Source organism: Leiobunum rupestre, chromosome 11 (assembly GCF_980474605.1).
Source record: "Leiobunum rupestre chromosome 11, qqLeiRupe1.1.hap1, whole genome shotgun sequence".
In the NCBI taxonomy this organism is placed as follows: Eukaryota; Metazoa; Arthropoda; class Arachnida; order Opiliones; family Sclerosomatidae; genus Leiobunum; species Leiobunum rupestre.
This window is the reverse complement of record NC_143394.1, coordinates 20,743,548-20,765,102: the sequence shown is the minus strand read 5'-3', so window position 1 is coordinate 20,765,102 and position 21,555 is coordinate 20,743,548. Positions and strand designations below refer to the sequence as shown.

The 21,555-nt window shown below is 25.7% G+C and overlaps 1 protein-coding gene across 1 annotated transcript in view; it reads left to right on the top strand.

Annotated features, from left to right (window-relative positions):
- The first annotated feature begins 6,370 nt into the window (after positions 1–6,370).
- The window catches only part of LOC149921975 (lachesin-like), a 76,209-nt gene continuing 61,024 nt past the window's right edge, over positions 6,371–21,555 (top strand). The window contains exon 1 of the mRNA XM_090163006.1: positions 6,371–6,675. Coding sequence (XP_090019132.1) covers positions 6,582–6,675 — 94 coding nt within the window. The 5' untranslated portion in view covers positions 6,371–6,581. The remainder of the gene's footprint in view (positions 6,676–21,555) is intronic.

The window sequence follows — 21,555 nt, the reverse complement described above, 5'->3', positions numbered from 1 at the left end:
ATAATTTAATCATTTTAATAATAATTTAATCATTTTAATAATAATTTAATCATTTTAATAATAATTTAATCATTTAAATAGGATTTAATCATATAAATCATGATTTAATCATTTAAATCATGATTTTATCATTTTATTCGTGGCTTAATCGTTTCAATCATTATTTAATCAATTTATTAATGAAATAATCGTTTTAATCGTGATTTAATAAATTTATTAATGATATAATCGTTTTAATAGTGATTTAATCGTTTTAATCATGATTTAATCGTTTTAATCGTGATTTAATTGTTTTAATCATGATTTAATCGTTTTAATCATGATTTAATCGTTTTAATCAATTTAATCTAAATTTAACAATGATTCAATCGTTTAAATCATGATTTTATTATTTTAATCATGATTTAATTAATATTAACGTAAGAAAAAGGGGCAAGCGAGTTTTGCGGATATCGAAAAGAATTTAACATTTTCTTACACGGCTAATAGTTAAAATTTAAATAGTATATCGAGTGATTTATATTACCTTAAAGAATGTTGATATATTGATTTACGAATCTTAAAGCAAATAGTTATTTGCAACAATGAGGAGTGAGTTTGAAGTTTACTCACCTCTTTCTTTAGCATCTAAATACCTTTATTCATAGCTATAGACCGGTTGCACTAACTTGTAAGATCATCATATTCTCCAAGAACTTCGGAACAAATAGGGATTTTTCCGTGTACTATGTTTTCGGACTGAGTGTTTTCTATTTCTACGGCGACTGCTACCAGCCAATGAATTTGAAAATGCGGGTGACGTCTTACATACGTTTCTTCAGGCATCATGAAGTTTAAAAACTTCCAAATTTATATTATTTCTTGGTATTAGGATTTGAAGACCCATAAACTGAATATTAAGAAGGACATACGGTTTTCCGTTTTCCTATATTGGTAGTTTACATAAAGCAACGTGAGAAACTCATAAGCTCTCGGATTTTCGCCTGTTAAGGATATATGCTTTTCGATGTATTGCCTGCTTAGCAGACGAAAATCTAGACATTTATCAACTTCTCACGTTGACCGTTACGTGACTCTATGTAATCTGAAAAGGCTAATTGTAGCACAATCGTTAGGCCTACCATTTACATACGCTTAAATTTAAATAATAAGTTATCGAACTCATCTGCGATTAAATATTTTTATACCATTAGCTTTTGTAATAACAAATAAAAACCATTCCCATTTAAATCTGACATCAGGTTTCACGGTCTCACTAGCGTTCATCTGAGCAATTAATAAAATCTCAATAACGTCAATATTTCGAAAAGCGACTAAAATTCTTCCCCAATTCTATCCATCAGCTTCCAAAATCCACCGCTTCGAGGAAATAGGAAATAGGAGTCGATTCTAAAAACTTGTGTTAGGCCTAACGGAAATTTTGGCGTCAACGCCATAACCAAAAAATTCATTGATTGTCGAACCAAGTTGATTATGGATGTAGTTGGCTTCTTTGGCTTTCCAGGAGAATCTGGTAACCAATCAACCTGAAAATATTTTATTCAATGATTTCATTTTCGCCACTTGGGGAGAGTGCCTTTTATAATCAATATTATTTTTTTATCACTCTGAAAGTGTTATACAATTATCGATTACCTACGGTTAATTATTTTACATTTAAAGAATTTTTGTGAAGAAATGAAAAAATCGGTTAGCACAGACTTAACTCGGGATTGAGTAAAGCAGACGACACACTATCAGATGAGTTTCCAAGCAAATTTAATAATAATGAATTAGGCTAATTCCCAAGGCCCAAGTCACGATGCACGTTTTTCTACGGTAATACAACACTAAATAAAAATGTTAAACGCAAAATAGATTAATTAAAAATTTGCCATTGCCCTTGAATAACTAGTATCAATTTTAAATTATTTTTTAATACAAGCATTGGCAGATTAATCAAGTAAGCTTAAGCCTAGTGCCTGGAACTGGTCAAAAGATAGGTGCCCGAGACCAAGCTAGAGCGAAGTCAGAGTGGCTTCTAATTATAGTCAAGAGTCAAGACTAGGGTGGTAGTTAATCCGCCACAGAATTATTCATGTCAACATAAATATCATCCAAGAGTACCATTGGGTGGCATTAAGTCTTCGTGATTGATTTTCACATGAATCAACAAATGCTTTACATATCACGATTAATAATTCGTGAGCTCAACATTAGATGTTGTAAAATACGGTTTAAAAGCTGTAAATTCGACGGCTAAAAAACATTTTTTGGTTTACCAACTTTTAAAAAGTGCGTAATAAATGAAAAATCCTAATAGAGTTATAATTTTAATTACAGAGTGCGCAAGAATTGTTTTTGATTAAGAATTGGAATGCAACATCTTGTTAGCGATGTTTTTAGTTAACTTCAATTAAAATATGTTTGTCGGTTGCAGCTATAATTAGACGCTGACATATCATTGAAATCATTGAAAAAAGTCCTGTTCAGGGTTCTTAATGTGAAAGTTGGTCTTTGTTGGAAGTTGATTGCGCGTATTGCTCAAATACTGTAATTAATCTGGTGGTGTGAATCAACCATATTGATTGCCAATCGAAATATTGTCTTGTGAAATTCGGACATTTTAGATATGTACGAAAACAGATTGCGCATTCATCTTATCATTAATGAGTGGAAAATTGAAGTCGTAACTTTTTTTACGATTGCTAAGTACATTTGTAATATGATAATCAAGGATTGAACGAAATATAGCAGCTTTGTCAATTTTATTTTACGAGTTGGAAAACGTTAAACTAACGGTATGAACACTGCAAAATGTAGTGTAATTTTACCGTTAAATCCACAATTGATAGACCGTTAAATTTTTAATTCAGTCATTTTAAAAGTATCCTTGTTGTAAATTTTGTTTTAATATAACTGTGGATATTAATGACCAACTTCATATTTTATTTTACTGTTGAATTACCAGCAACTAGCTGCCAGTAATTTGACGGTAAAAATTACGGTAAGACTCCCCCACCCCACCTCTGTAACTTTAGAACTCTGATGACCCACAGGAGTTATACAGTTTGTAGTGTTCTATTTATTTTTACCAGCTTACATATCCTCGATATATAGAATGATATACAATCAAACTAAGCCATCAAAACCCGCGAAAAACTAGAACCTATATTTTTTAGTTTCCAAACTCCCGAAGGGCAATAACGAAAGCGGAAAACTATGGAATTCACGTTGTGAAATATACGTAAAACTGTATTGAAAACCACACAACAGCCAAGCTTTAAGAACAAAGAAACTGAAGTTATCTACAAAAGTTTCTTATATAAAATGTCTTTCGTCTGTGAAATTTTCAAATAAATATCGTCTGTAATATAAAGTTGGTTCCAGACTTGCCACTAGAAGTCAAAGAGTCGAACCCTTTCTACATTTAAAGGGCCTGATTATTCCTAAATAGAACTTGAAATGATCGGAAATTGATTGTACGGAAAGGAAGGAGCTACCTGAATTTCTGGTCAAATTTTCAAATTAATTCTTTGACCCTTTAAATTTTGAAATTAAAAGCTTACGAACTTATGCTACTGACAAGTAAGTATAATGATAATAATCAGCTAGGCTAATACCCAAGGTACCACCTTTTTTAATGTTTAATGTTTAATTTTTATTATTCAATGAGTTATTAAAGTGGAGTGGAGGGCAAAGTCGACTAGCGATTTATAGCCCTCCGGTATACATTTAAATCTATAACATGAATATAAAAATCAATTAACAAAAAAAATAAACAAATTACAACAGAAAAAATTACAACATTTTGATGAATACACCGCTAATATATATTAAAAAACAATTATACAGAAAAGAACACTCCGAAAAATTCCTTTTACTTAAGACAGAGTTATTTTAAAAAAATATGTATACATTTTTTAAGACATTTGACTTGATTAAACGTTTTACTGCCTGATAAGTTTTGCTTTTTGTTAGGTCAATGTGTATTTGGTTGTAAAGCTTTACTCCAAAGTAAAATAAAGAGTTAATTTTTTTAGAGATATTACATTTAGGAGGTCTAATGAAGTCGTCTAGTCCAGTCACGGTTTTATTATGTTTTAACTCAAATAAATAATTTGGACCGTTAGTTAGAAAATAAATAATAATAATAAATAATAATAAATAGTTTTATAGATGAAATTTATACATGAGTATTCATAAACTTGGTGAATATTTAAAATTTTACTTTTATTATACAATTCTTTAGTTGGGGCATTCCATTTCATATTGAAAATTGATCTTAGGGTTCGTTTCTGAAGTATTTTAAATTTATCTAGATTATTTTTCGTGGTGTTTCCCCATGTAACCGTGCAATAAGTAATATACGAGAAGAAAAACGAGTAATAAAGATCAAACAATATTCTTCTTGGGAAAAATTGTTTACATTTTCTAATTAAATAAGAAGAATAGGCTAATTTTTTGCATATCGAGTTTATATGGCCCAAGTCATCGAGCGACGTATAATGCCTTTTTAAACCGATGGTCGGGTTACAATGCGCCGGAGGGGGGTGGCAAGCCCTTCATGCCACGTGAGCCAACAGCTCCTTACACTAACTATTACCGTTAACCTCTACAAGTTTTAATAGAAAGGTGAAACTGAAGAACCCGGGGGAAATCGCTTTAACTCAACGCGGAAGAAGTAGTTCCCAGTTTTCACCCAATGCAACAAGTTGGGATCGAAAGCGCTAACCACTCCGTCACCCCACGTATGTGATAGCAAGTGTTACTGCCATTGCAGCATATTCTTAGGTTTCTGAATGTATTCTTGGTACAAAATATCTTTTTGGCTTTATGTTAATTCTGATAAAGTCGAATGAAAGAAATGTATGGAAATTATGGAATTTAAATATTTGGAACTAAGCGATGGTAATAAAATTAATTATTTATAAAGGTTTTCCAGAAGCAATGAATTAATGAATATTGAATGAATATTTATTGACTTTTACATTACATTGTAATCCCTTTTATATCAGGGAGGAACCGAGTTACTGGATTCGCAAGTCTCTATCAACCCTTTCCATATAAGTCGGCCTAATATGTTGGCTCCAGCGAATTGACAAGTAAATTGTCATCGATTCTCTTCTCGAGGGTGTTACCTCTGGCATTTCAAATGTGTACTTCAATAGGAGTAGAATACTTCTGGTAAAACAAAGATGGTTTTTCCCCATATTTTGAGCGATAAATTATTTTGTAAAAGAGGCGAGGAGGTAACATCTATGGTATAAAATAAGGGTCTTACGGTGGAAAAACAGAACCTAGTGAAATATGCCCAGTTCTTTAGGCCTTGGAAGCTTTACTTTGCCGCAGAGCCCCGGCGCGAAGATCTCCCGAAGATGCGAGAACAGCATCAGCAACGTTCGCCGGAGATGAATAGGTTATCCGGCAAACTTGGACACCCTGGTATTTGTAGATGGTGGCTGATTTAAATCTCGCCCACGAGGCCACGGAAATCGCCGGGGCATAAAATGTAAATCTATTGATTCCCGTTGAATAAAATCCAACAAGCTGGGCTGGCGGCAATACACGATTTTCGTAAAAAAATTGGCTTTCATCTTTGTTACTTTCAAACCGTTCTCAGAAAGAACTGTGGTTTCATCTTTGTTACTTTCAAACCGTTCTCCGAAAGAACTGTGGTTTCATCTTTGTTACTTTCAAACCGTTCTCAGAAAGAACTGTGGTTTCATCTTTGTTACTTTCAAACCGTTCTCAGAAAGAACTGTGATTTCATCTTTGTTACTTTCATACCATACTCCGAAAAAACTATGGTTTCATCTTTGTTACTTTCAAATCGTTCTCAGAAAAAACTGTGGTTTCGTCTTTGTTACTTTCAAATCGTTCTGAGAAAAAACTATGGTTTAATCTTTGTTACTTTCAAATCGTTCCCAGAAAGAACTGTGCTTTCATCTCTATTACTTTCCCCCTTTCTCAGAAAAAAAGGTTTTTTCATCTTTGATACTTTCAAACCATTAAAGTAAACTATAAGAAAAGAGTTCAAAGACTAGAAGAATAAGAGTCAAAACTATTAAAAACCAACGAAAACACTACGAAATTGAACAAAGTATTTATCGAGCCATTCTTTGTACAGCGCTTTTAAATGTCGAACCTTTAACCGTATCCAATTAATTGAAAACAACGCTTTAACCACCGAACAACCTACATTGGATAGAATACATAGCTGCCAAATCCAACGTGAAAGCTCACCGGCTGAACCTAAAAACAATAGCTCTGTTCCTGGCCGCATCGCGTGAAGGGCGCTACGATCGGCGAAGAGCCCCTTAGTCAGGACGAAGAGTCGAAAACTCGATCCCAAACGGACTCTCTCATTCCTCTCCCGACTTCGAGGCGAGTTAGCGTTACTTTCCCAACTGGGTTCTTACGCGTCTGCCAATATCGGCGAATCAGACATTGACAGCCGTCACGCCAACTGATATCTTGATATTCTACACATTTAAATAGCGAGTTTATTTCCGAAGCTCGCCTCAATCGCTTTTAGAGATTTCGAGCTTTTTCGGAAACTTGGTCGCGGGTTCCGGGATAAGCGACGAACCTGAAAAAGCATGGGCGCCAAAATTGGGATTCGGAGGTTGTCCGTCGTCGCGTTTGTGTTCGAGTTAGTTTCGTTCGCCAACGCGGATTCAACCGCTACTGAAAGTAAGTACTTGTTTTCTCAGAAAGTTTCTTGGTGGGGTTTGTTCTTGACAAACTCGGAACAATTGCCGCAACTTATGGTAGTTGCGAAATTACTGGTTACCATAAATTAATATTGTAAATAATGTTGAATGGAATTTGAAGACTATTTTAGGAAACTGAAATCCGTAGCTTAAAAATATTCATAAATAGAGAATAGCACTAGAAACTGGATATTATTTTAACTATCTCATAACTAAGGTTTTTGTAGTTAATTGTTTTTCAAGTTTAATTTAATTTTAGTAATGAAAAAAAATCAATTAGATTATATTGGAATCTGGAAATTTTTAAAATTGATAAAGTTCTTGTAGTTAAATTTCTTAGTTAGTTTCATTAATTGGTTATCGTAGTCATAAATAAGGTTTGTAAATTCGACATATCGTACTGAAAAATGTTTATATCGTCTGTCATAAAAAGCTGTTTAGATATTTTCGAACTCCATAGGTAAAATTATACACATTAAAAATTAATTTCTAGACAACCTCAGTTTCTATAGCGCAGTTAAAATTATAGAATTAAGGTTTTCGTCATTTTCTAATTTTGTTCAGATAAAAGCTTATTTTTCTAAGTCCTATGATAACACGAAATTATTTATTTCCAGTAGTTAAGTTTGGCCTACTGGCGCCTGTAAAAGTGCTCTACGCGCTTTACACTGGCGTGCTGGAAGAAGATAATATACGGGGCTTGGACTATGGGCGCCATCTATTGGGCGATTTTTTGGGACAAAATGCATCTATTGGGAGTGGAGCTAATTAGCGACTAAAATTCCATTTTGTACAAAAACTATCATATTATTATTAAATCTGCTTCTATAAAAAAAAACCTCTAAGGCCTATTAGCCGTTTTTAAGCAAATATATAATTAACACAGTAAAGACGAAAATAGGATTTTTGACCTAAAATATTGGAAGCCAAAATTTCCCTGTTTGGTTTCTGGTAAAATATTTCGAAAGAAAGTTAGACAATTTTATATTGCTCTTTGCTTCAATTAATATTTTTTAAGATATAGTTGTATTGCAAAAGTGAGCCTTGTTGATCGTGTGGCCTATCACAAAAGCTTTAGCCTGCAGCAAAAATAAAGTTTCGCATTTCCAAATGCAAATAACGCTAATCTTATTAATTGATATATTATAAGCTTTTTATACACAACTCTATCTAATATTTTTTCTTATCCCTGGCCGAAATTATTAAAAAAATGTTATGGCTTCCTAAGAAAATATTTGGCCAGCTGAGCTTCGTTTCGCTAAGTGACCAAAATTATTGGTGTGGAAAGCGTGCACGAAATTTCCCCGAAGCTAGGATCTTTTTCGAACTCCTGGATCATTTCTTTATACTTTCACAGGAAATCACCGTTAGTCCAATGAAAATATTAGTATATCTTTTCTAGAAAGAGCTTTTCAACTGTTAAATCTTAATTATATTAAATATTATGTTTATTTATCATATTATATTATTTTTATTTATTATGTAATGTTTATTTATTATATTATTTATTATGTTTATTTATTATGTAATGTTTATTTATTATATTATTTATTATGTTTATTTATTATGTAATGTTTATTTATTATATTATGTATTATGTTTATTTATTATATTATTTATTATGTTTATTTATTATGTAATGTTTATTTATTATATTATTTATTATGTTTATTTATTATGTAATGTTTATTTATTATATTATTTATTATGTTTATTTATTATGTAATGTTTATGTATTATATTATTTATTATACTGGTTCAACTCTTTTCCCAACTCTCCCCAACATGGGTTCTTGAGAGGGAAAAGTGTTGAAACGAATCATATGAATTTCTTAAGTGACGTCACCACAGCGGTAGAAAACCAGAAACAGATTGACGTGGTTTTCTTGGACCTTTCCAAAGCTTTCGATAAAGTCTCGCACCCATTGCTACTGAAAAAAATTGAAAAGTATGGACTTCATGGCAGTCTGTTGCGTTGGTTAGAAAACTATTTGTCCGATCGTAAAAACATACTGAAATGCAACGGTGTTTTAACCGACGTCTTCTACTGTGTCAATACGGGGGTTCCCCAGGGGTCCTCCCTTGGTCCCCTCTTATTTAATATTTATATATACGACTTGCAATTCGAAATTAAAAATTCCTCCTTGTATCAATTCGCCGACGATCATAAAATTGGTACAGAAATTTCAAACTTTTCGGACTCCGTACATCTACAAGAAGATCTTAATCGAGTTTCAAAATGGTGTTCATCTAACAATTTGGCTATTAACCCATCAAAATCAGCTCTTGTTTCATTTAGTAGAAAAACTGAAAACATTCGGTATATTTTTAAAATTGATAATGACCCTATTCCCCGAAAAAACTTAATTAAAGATCTTGGTGTGATTTTCGATAAAGGCTTATTTTTTAGAGAACATATTCAAAACACTATAAATAGCTGTAGAAGATTATTAGGCGTAACTTTAAAACTCAGTAAGAAAATAAACTCTAAAAAACATTTTATACTTCTATATCATAGCTTGATTAGGTCCAAATCTATGTACGGATCTTTAACCTGGGGAGGGTGCAGCAATTATCTGTTGCAACATATCGAAAATATTCAAAAGAAATTTGTAGAATATCTTCATACATATTTAAAAAAAAATTATAATTATTCAAAAATTCTAAATGATCTCAAAATTGACACACTGGAAGACTCTCGGAAAAAGGCTGAACTAATTTTTCTTTATAAACTACTAAACAATATAATACCCAGTGAAAAGTTAATTTCTAAACTAAATATATATGTTCCTCAGTACAATACTAGAACTACAAAAATGTTTAAAACTGAAAAGAGTACTCTGAATCCTATTAATAGAATACAAATAACTGCAAACACCCACTCCAATGAAATAGATTTGTATATCTGTAAAACATCTGAAATCAAAGCTTTGCAAATGTATGCGAAAATTTCTAAATTTAACAACCAATTGTATCTAACTTAGTTAAGTCTTTGACATTTTATCAGACTCAAGTTTTTTTTTTATAAATTCAGGTTATAATATATCTGATTTCACTACTGTGATATGTAAATATGTATATCTAAGTACTAACTAGTTGACACTGTAAAAAGGGTTGTTTTGGAACACATTAAAATTTCATTTCATTTCATTTCATGTTTATTTATTATATTATATTATATTATATTATATTATGTTTGTTTATTTATTATATTATATTATATTATATTATATTATGTTTGTTTATTTATTATATTATATTATATTATATTATATTATGTTTGTTTATTTATTATATTATATTATATTATATTATATTATGTTTGTTTATTTATTATATTATATTATATTATATTATATTATGTTTGTTTATTTATTATATTATATTATATTATATTATATTATATTATATTATATTATATTATATTATATTATATTATATTATATTATATTATATTATATTATATTATATTATATTATATTATGTTTGTTTATTTATTATATTATATTATGTTTATTTATTATATTATATTATATTATATTATATTATATTATATTATATTATATTATATTATATTATATTATATTATATTATATTATATTATATTATATTATATTATATTATATTATATTATATTATATTATATTATATTATATTATATTATATTATATTATATTATATTATATTATATTATATTATATTATATTATATTATATTATATTATATTATATTATATTATATTATATTATATTATATTATATTATATTATATTATATTATATTATATTATATTATATTATATTATATTATATTATATTATATTATATTATATTATATTATATTATATTATATTATATTATATTATATTATATTATATTATATTATATTATATTATATTATATTATATTATATTATATTATATTATATTATATTATATTATATTATATTATATTATATTATATTATATTATATTATATTATATTATATTATATTATATTATATTATATTATATTATATTATATTATATTATATTATATTATATTATATTATATTATATTATATTATATTATATTATATTATATTATATTATATTATATTATATTATATTATATTATATTATATTATATTATATTATATTATATTATATTATATTATATTATATTATATTATATTATATTATATTATATTATATTATATTATATTATATTATATTATATTATATTATATTATATTATATTATATTATATTATATTATATTATATTATATTATATTATATTATATTATATTATATTATATTATATTATATTATATTATATTATATTATATTATATTATATTATATTATATTATATTATATTATATTATATTATATTATATTATATTATATTATATTATATTATATTATATTATATTATATTATATTATATTATATTATATTATATTATATTATATTATATTATATTATATTATATTATATTATATTATATTATATTATATTATATTATATTATATTATATTATATTATATTATATTATATTATATTATATTATATTATATTATATTATATTATATTATATTATATTATATTATATTATATTATATTATATTATATTATATTATATTATATTATATTATATTATATTATATTATATTATATTATATTATATTATATTATATTATATTATATTATATTATATTATATTATATTATATTATATTATATTATATTATATTATATTATATTATATTATATTATATTATATTATATTATATTATATTATATTATATTATATTATATTATATTATATTATATTATATTATATTATATTATATTATATTATATTATATTATATTATATTATATTATATTATATTATATTATATTATATTATATTATATTATATTATATTATATTATATTATATTATATTATATTATATTATATTATATTATATTATATTATATTATATTATATTATATTATATTATATTATATTATATTATATTATATTATATTATATTATATTATATTATATTATATTATATTATATTATATTATATTATATTATATTATATTATATTATATTATATTATATTATATTATATTATATTATATTATATTATATTATATTATATTATATTATATTATATTATATTATATTATATTATATTATATTATATTATATTATATTATATTATATTATATTATATTATATTATATTATATTATATTATATTATATTATATTATATTATATTATATTATATTATATTATATTATATTATATTATATTATATTATATTATATTATATTATATTATATTATATTATATTATATTATATTATATTATATTATATTATATTATATTATATTATATTATATTATATTATATTATATTATATTATATTATATTATATTATATTATATTATATTATATTATATTATATTATATTATATTATATTATATTATATTATATTATATTATATTATATTATATTATATTATATTATATTATATTATATTATATTATATTATATTATATTATATTATATTATATTATATTATATTATATTATATTATATTATATTATATTATATTATATTATATTATATTATATTATATTATATTATATTATATTATATTATATTATATTATATTATATTATATTATATTATATTATATTATATTATATTATATTATATTATATTATATTATATTATATTATATTATATTATATTATATTATATTATATTATATTATATTATATTATATTATATTATATTATATTATATTATATTATATTATATTATATTATATTATATTATATTATAATATATTATAATATTATATTATATTATATTATTATATTATTTATTATATATTATTAATATAAATTATTTATTAAATACCGTGTCGGTAACTCTTTTAAGTTACTACAAGTAATTCGTTAAAAAGGCTCATTTAAATTAAAAGCATTGTAAAGCAATTAACCAGAAGAAAAGTTGGGTATTGACTTTTTTCAGATAATAACTGTTACCGAAGAAAAAACGTTGATTATTTAGTAATATCCTCTTCAAATTCCATTAGAAATTAAAATTAAAATTTAACTTCATAAACATAAAATTTACTTACAATATACATATTTTTTATCACCGCTTAATTAAGTTTAATTTTATTAATTTTATCGTCTTTATTGCCATTAAATTCTTTTAAAAATGTCATTGAAAACTCGAAAATGGGTTTGAGATCGCAAACTTAAAGCTGATTGAAGTTGAAAACTCAAAATCTATATAGCATCGAAAAAATAAAATCTATATAGGATCGAAAACTTAAAATCAATATAGGATCGAAAATTCAAAATCTATAATGGATCGAAAATTAAAAATCTATATAGAATCGAAAATTCAAAATCTATTTAGGATCTAAAATTTAAAATCTATATAGAATCAAAAATTGAAAATCTATATAGCATCGACAATTCAAAATCAATTCAGGATCGAAAATTCTAAATTTATTAAGGATCGAAAATTCAAAATCTATTCAGGATCGAAAATTCTAAATTTATTAAGGATCGAAAATTCAAAATCTATTCAGGATCGAAAATTTTAACGCTATATACGATCGGAATCTAATATGTTCGGGATTAAATTTGAAAATAGGTTTGGGGGTTCAAAAGTCAAAAATGTACTTTACGAACAAAAATTCCAAAAATATGTTTGGGGTCGAAAAATCATAGACCCGCTGTCGGCTTTAATTCAAACTAAGCAGGACCCCTCTATATCGGTGAAACATTTTCAAGTTTAACTGGATAGACCCATGGCCTTCCAAGATTACGTTATGACGGAGATAGCTTGTAAGGCAAAGGCAGTATCATGTAAATAAAATGAGAATTCATCCCATCCGGATAACGGCTGATAGGAAAAACATCGTTTGATAAATGACGAATTTAGGCTGGCTGCAGGCTTTGGGGCAACGGAGAGTTTTGCCGCTAGAGTAACTTTAAAGAAGTTTTTTAGCAAGAGCGATAAATTTGCGCGAGAGAAATGAAGAGTCGAGAAGGGAGCGCGCGTGGTCCAAAAGCCGTATTTAATGTCCAATTAATAATCGATAGATGGAGCCATAGGATAAAAAAATCCTAACTCAATTTGAAGAGGCGCTCTAGCATATTCCTCGAGATGGAAGAAAATGGGCTTTCCAAAGAGAGATATCTCGAACCGGAACTACTCCAAGATATTAAAATATTGAACAATGCGTATCTTCCAACGGACCAAAAAAATATCGAAAAAAAGGAGAGTTCAAATTTATAATCTAAGGCTCGAAACTACTACCTCCAAGAAGCCCATTCTGTGTATACGGACGATTTGAGCATTCCACTAACGCAAATGTGGTATGTGTCTGAAATGTCACTGTAATTATTGATAAGGCTTAACTTTATTCTTGCCAATTTTTTTATTAAAGAAACTAGGCGTTAATTAAAACTAATATCTTTTATGATTCGGAAACTACTCTAAACTTTTAGTTTAATAAATAGGTTTAAAATTTAAAACACTCGGCGCGACCGTTCTAAGGCAAAACTTAGTAAACGCCAATTACTCTTGACTTTTAGTTTAATAAATAGGTTTAAAATTTCAACCACTCGGCCAATTTTAGAAATTTTGAGTTAGTAGTAAATTCAAGTACAAATGGGTAAATATCCAGCACGACAAAACTATTTCACCGAGGTAGTATGTACTTACAATACCATTTTGAATAAACGAAATTAACATAAAAAACTTAAATTATTCAAAATTTAATTTTTCGTAATTTTAATTTTAAAAGTGTAATATTTGCATGTTAAATAGTTCAATTCATCACGCCGGCTACCTCGTATTGTTTTTTGTTTGAAAACACAAAATATTATTATAACTAGATGGGATATAAATAGTTTATTGCTTTAAAGTTCAACAACTCAACCACATTGGTAGGGTCCATTAACACCGTGCTTCGAATGAGTCTGGAGTCGATGTAATATACCGTTGCTAGCGAAAACTTTGGCTGTAAGCCACGCTCGTTTAGGATAATCATCAGGCAACCATAGTTTTCCTTAAACATTCCAAGTATATACATATATAATTTACTGGTAACACAAGTTATCTTATTATCTTTAAACAGGTGGCCCTAATATAATGTGTAGGAGGGGGATGGTGAGCCATTCATGGTACGTGAGCTAACAGCTCTATAAATTTACTATTACCGTTAATCTCTACAAGTTTGTATGGAAAGAGGAAACCAAAGTACTTGGCGGAAAACCCTTTGTGGAGAGAACTTTCAAACACAACGCACAAGTGGGGATCGAACCCAGCTCCTCTTGCTGCGAGGCGAAAGTGCTAACCTACAACTTTAAATTACATGAGAGATTTAAGCCTTTGGTGATAAATAAAATAGTATCAGCTCCTACTCCGCGACTGATTTCTTTGGAAGGGCCATATCAAGGGCAAACCTAGTCTTCGAAAGAAGAGCAATTATTTTAAAAGACTTGACGCGCAACCCACTCACGCCGAAATTAATCCTCTTTTTTGGGGGAGGGGGTGCCTCTAGTTAGTTCCCTCTTTTGTTTCCATTGCGCCGTTCCACGTGATAAATTAGTTGAAACAATTAAGTTGTCTAAATTCTTTCTTCATAGCGGGTCTCGTGTTCGAAATGGAAAAAGAACGAAGTTTGAACAAGGCTTAGAACTCTTGTCTTTCCCCTTTTTATACGCCTTTTTATTTTATATAAGGACGCCAGATGGCAAAATATGGCAACTACGATTGTCGTTAAATTGAGACCAGTGCGGATCACCTTAAACATGGTAATGCCCTTATTTTTTAAGTTTAAATCGATTTGTCAATTTTGTTATTGTTGCGAGGTTCACTTGGTCAGGACTGGCAAAACAATATCTTTTTCTAAAACATTTTAAACTGTTTTAAAATTAAAATAAAACCCCTAGATTTTAACGTGTTTTAAACTTTTCGTCATGCTTTCCTTTGTGTAAAAATACAATTTAAATTGGAAAAAATTTCTTGAAAATCATTCTTGAAAAGTTATCTAACAAAATATATTATTTTTAAAACTTTTTGAAACTGCTTAAAACTACGTTAAGAAATAGAAAATGGTTTGCTTTAAATTTGTTTTAACCATTTGTTTGAGACTTGGCAGTCCTGCTCTCCAATACCGACCAGGATTAAAATTTGGTTTTGAAAGAAAAACAATTTAAAATATCATAACCAAATACTATACCATTCAATTATAAACATTCAATTAATTTTTCAAATTCATTGAATTTTTAATGACCAAATCTAGATAGCTAATATTTTGAATAAAGATCGAAACTGATTTTCAAATTCAATTGTATTTCCAATCGTAAATTGGTCGAAATAATAATAATTAATAATTTTTCGAAACACGGAGCACCTCAGTTAGTCAACTATGTGTAGCAACATGTTTATCAACAAATTTTTCTAAATGGTTAGGTCCTAACCAAAAATTGCACACATCAAAACCAATATTATGTAGTTACCACATTTCTCCAGCGAGATAGCGAGGTAAGAAAGTGCTTTTTCGCCTAAATAAGAGCTACCGAAAAGAGAAGGACTTAAAGAAGTAAAGAACAAGGAATAACAAAAAGATTATTCACCTAGAAGGCTTTTTTACTCCGTAGCGCGTGCCTACATTTTGAAACTTTCCTCGAGTTTGAATGTAAAGTACAATTCCCCGAAGAGAATGTTGTGTGATTGAAAGATACTGAAGGAAAAAATATGGTTAAGGTTCCTATAAAACTGTTTTACACAGCACTGGGGTATCGATTTGCAATATCGTTGATGAATTAAGTTCATGTGTAAGAAATGTTAATAATAAACTGTTTGTGTGTGCACAAGGTTTCATTGCGGTGCAATTTCTGAACCAGTATTTAACGTTTTAATTGCGGTGTGATTTTTGAAAACGGAGTTTTCGCTTCGGTAAGCGGTGCAATTTTTGAAAACGGAATCATTGTTTCGATAAGCGGTGCAGTTTTTGAAAACGGAATCATTGTTTCGATAAGCGGTGCAGTTTTTGAAAAAGGAGTCATTGTTTCGATAAGTGGTGCAGTTTTTGAAACCGGAGTTATCGTTTCGGTAAGCGGTATAATTTTTGAAAAAGGAGTTATCGTCTCGGTAAATGGTACAATTTTTGAAATTGGAGTTATCCTTTTGGTTGCTGGGCAGTTTTTGAAACCTGAGTTATCGTTGTGATTGCAGTGTAATTTTTTAAACCGGAAGTGAGGTTTCTGTTGGCAGTGCATTTTTGAAACCTGAGTTATCGCTAGGAAAGCGGTGCAGTTTTTTAAATCGGAGTTACCGTTTAGGTACGTGGTATAATTTTTGAAATTTGAGTTATCGTTTTGGTTGTTGGGCAGTTTTTGCAACTTGATTTATCGTTTTGATGGCGGTGTAATTTTTTAAACCGGAATTAAGGTTTCTGTTGCGGCGAAATCTTTGAAACCGGAGGTATCGTTTAGGTAAGCAGTACAGTTTTTTAAACAGGAGTTACCGTTTAGGTAAGCGGTGCATTTTTTGAAACCCGAGTTATCGTTTAGGTAAACGGTTCAGTTTTTGAAACCGGAGTTATGGTTTCGGTTAAATTATGAAATTTTTGAAACTGGAGTTAGATTCTTGGAATTACTGGAGCCAAACCAAGAAACAACGACCACACTGCGCGTCTAAACTATAAAGCACTGGCTTGGTGACGCCACCAGCGGACGTTTTAACGAAAATATCCGCTTTAAAAAGTAGGAGTTTTTAAGCGGGAAAGTCCTGGCGTATTTATCTGACAGGCCCACATTGAGGCAATCTCTTATTTACCTTTCAGCAACGCCAACCAGCCAAGAACGTTTTTCAATTTTACGGCGAGCGGATCGCGTCCAAAAACGCCACCGAGAGGAGATATTCCGCAGAACGTATAATGCAAAACATCCATTCTCCCTCCTGAAAGACGCTCGCTACAGTAGCCACCCGCGAAAAGATATATTCCTTTTGGCAGCGCAAAAAGAAGCCGAACCATCTACGCGTACATACATTTCAAATCGAGATGGAAAGGATAGGCGAGCTATTTATCAGTTTACTTTCGTATAGAACTGTACAGGGAGTCTCGCTCTTTCCAGATCAGGCCATTTAGTCAAATATATATATTTATATATAAAGTACATTTTGTAAAATCAGGAAACCAAAACATTTATATGTAAAAGTTATGTAAGTCACGTCATTAATGTCAAAATGTCAAATGTTATACCAAAATTGTATTTATTTATATTTAGGAATAATGACTATATTGGGACCATTTTTAGCGGGGCTCCCAATCCCCCTCGCGATCGAAGAGGTTCCCTAAATATAAAAATTATAAATCAATAATCAATTTCATTTCGAATTTGACGTCACAATTTTATATCAACTTTCGCCGTTAGGTGCTAGACTGTGTATAGTTAAAAATATAAGAAAAAATTGTATAATAGAAAAATACCTACTTTTCACCCAAATATATGTAATAATCTATATTGGTAATGGATCCAACACTTGGTGAAATTTGAATTTTCCAACTCTTATATTAAGGTGAAAATAGGATTATTTGGACGGATCAAACTTTTACCGTTGATTTTCAACAATTGCCTTAAATACGTGAGTTTTGATTTTCAAACTCATAAGCACATGTTTTCAAAAGTATTTTAACAAATTTCTGCAATAAATTACGGAAATAATAACGGAATTAGTGACAAACGTTAAGCATAAGACGAAGTGCCGTCCTTAGAACATCTTTCTTTTAATTAAACCATGTAAAATTTCAATTACTGTGGTGTACGGTATATGGTAGATTGCTTTCTTCCAAATTGAAGAGACGCCATCATTAATCACCGTAAAGGCGGATGGAGCATAACACTAAGTCACGATGATTAGAAAACAAGATCCAGTAACAAGTAACGGCAACAATATCCGAAAATGGCGGAAATCGTTAAATTGACGATACGTCTCCCTAAGTAGCTAGCCTACGTGTCTTCTGTGTTGGCTCATTTTTAGTCCGCTCTCGACCGAAGCTGGACCCGTTCTTTGACCAATTACATTATCGGAAGGTGGCATAACTTATCGGAGATCAGAAAAAGTAAGAAAGTAGCTTATGCAGACGCCCAGAAAAAAGCAGGAAAAAGAAGAGTCAGCGGAGATTGACGCGCCGCTGACAAAGGCCTCGCGAAAACAAGATGAGTGAGCCTTTATGAACGATTCACCGCTGTGGTACGTCCACTTGATAAACATAAATTTAGCATCTGATTTTTAAAAACGGAATTTAAGTGAAATATTAAATTTAAATTAATTTATTTATTTTAAATTTAAATTAATTAATTATAAATTTAAATTAATTAATTTATTTTAAATTTAAATTAATTATTTTTTAAGCCTACCTGTCGACGCAGGTAAGCGTTTATTTACATTTTAAAATACAAAAGTAAAGAGAAAATTAAAAAAAAATTATTACAAATTTAAAATAATTTATTTATTACAAATTTAAATTAATTTATTTATTTAAATTTAAATTAATTTATTTATTTATTACAAATTTAAATTAATTAATTTATTTTAAATTTAAATTTATTTGTTTATTTATTTTAAATTTAAATTTATTTATTTATTTTAAATATAAATTTATTTGTTTATTTATATTAATAAAAAGTTAATTATTCATATTGGAATTTTGATTTTTTACGCATTTTAAATTTAAATTTATTTATTCATAAGAATCGTAAATTGATTTATTCATAAGAATCGTAAATTGATTTATTCATAAGAATCGTAAATTGATTTATTAATAAGAATCGTAAATTGATTTATTCATAAGAATCGTAAATTGATTTATTCATAAGAAACGTAAATTGATTTATTCATAAGAATCGTAAATTGATTTATTCATAAGAATCGTAAATTGATTTATTCAAAAGAATCGTAAATTGTTTTATTCATAATAATCGTAAATTGATTTATTCATAATAATCTAAATTGATTTATTCATAATAATCGTAAATATATTTATTCATAATAATCGTAAATTGTTTTATTCATAATAATCGTAAATATATTTATTAATAACAATCGTCAATTGATTTATTCTTATTATTATTATTTTTTAAATTTAAGTTTATTTATTCATAATTAATTTAAGTTTATTTATTCATATTAAATTTAAGTTTATTTATTCATATTAAATTTAAGTTTATTTATTCATATTAAATTTATAATTATTTATTCATATTAAATTTATAATTATTTATTCATATTAAATTTATAATTATTTATTCATATTAAATTTAAGTTTATTTATTCATATTAAATTTAAGTTTATTTATTTAATTTAAATTTATTTATTTAATTTAAATTTATTTATTTAATTTAAATTTATTTATTTAATTTAAATTTATTTATTTAATTTAAATTTATTTATTTAATTTAAATTTATTTATTTAATTTAAATTAAATTTAAGTTTATTTATTCATATTAATTTTAAGTTTATTTATTTAATTTAAATTTATTTATTTAATTTAAATTTATTTATTTAATTTAAATTTATTTATTTAATTTAAATTTATTTATTTAATTTAAATTAAATTTAAGTTTATTTATTCATATTAATTTTAAGTTTATTTATTTAATTTAAATTTAAATTTATTTATTTTAAATTTGAATTTATTTATTTAGTTTAAATTTGAATTTATTTATTTATTTTAAATTTGAATTTATTTATTTTAAATTTGAATTTATTTATTTTAAATTTGAATTTATTTATTTTAAATTTGAATTTATTTATTTTAAATTTGAATTTATTTATTTTAAATTTGAATTTATTTATTTTAAATTTGAATTTATTTATTTTAAATTTGAATTTATTTATTTTAAATTTGAATTTATTTATTTTAAATTTGAATTTATTTATTTTAAATTTGAATTTATTTATTTTAAATTTGAATTTATTTATTTTAAATTTGAATTTATTTATTTTTAATTTGAATTTATTTATTTTAAATTTGAATTTATTTATTTTTATTATTATTTATTTATTTTAAATTTGAATTTATTTATTTTAAATTTGAATTTATTTATTTTTATTATTATTTATTTATTTTAAATTTGAATTTATTTATTTTAAATTTGAATTTATTTATTTTTATTATTATTTATTTATTTTAAATTTGAATTTATTTATTTTTATTATTATTTATTTATTTTAAATTTGAATTTATTTATTTTTATTATTATTTATTTATTTTAAATTTGAATTTATTTATTTTTTAAATTTCAATTTATTTATTTATTTTTTAAATTTGAATTTATTTATTTATTTTTTAAATTTGAATTTATTTATTTATTTTTTAAATTTGAATTTATTTATTTATTTTTTTAAATTTCAATATATTTATTTTTTAAATCTTAATCTATTTATTTATTTTAAATTTTAATTTATTAATATTTTAATTTATTAATATTTTAATTTATTAATATTTTAATTTATTTTAAATTTTAATTTATTAATATTTTAATATATCAATATTTAATTTATTTTAAATTTTAATTTATTAATATATTTATTTATTTATTTTAAATTTGATTAATTAATATTTTTCATTTTAAATTTGAATTTATTTATTTTAAATTTGAATTTATTTATTTTTAATTTGAATTTATTTATTTTAAATTTGAATTTATTTATTTTTAATTTGAATTTATTTATTTTAAATTTGAATTTATTTATTTTTATTATTATTTATTTATTTTAAATTTGAATTTATTTATTTTTTAAATTTGAATTTATTTATTTATTTTTTAAATTTGA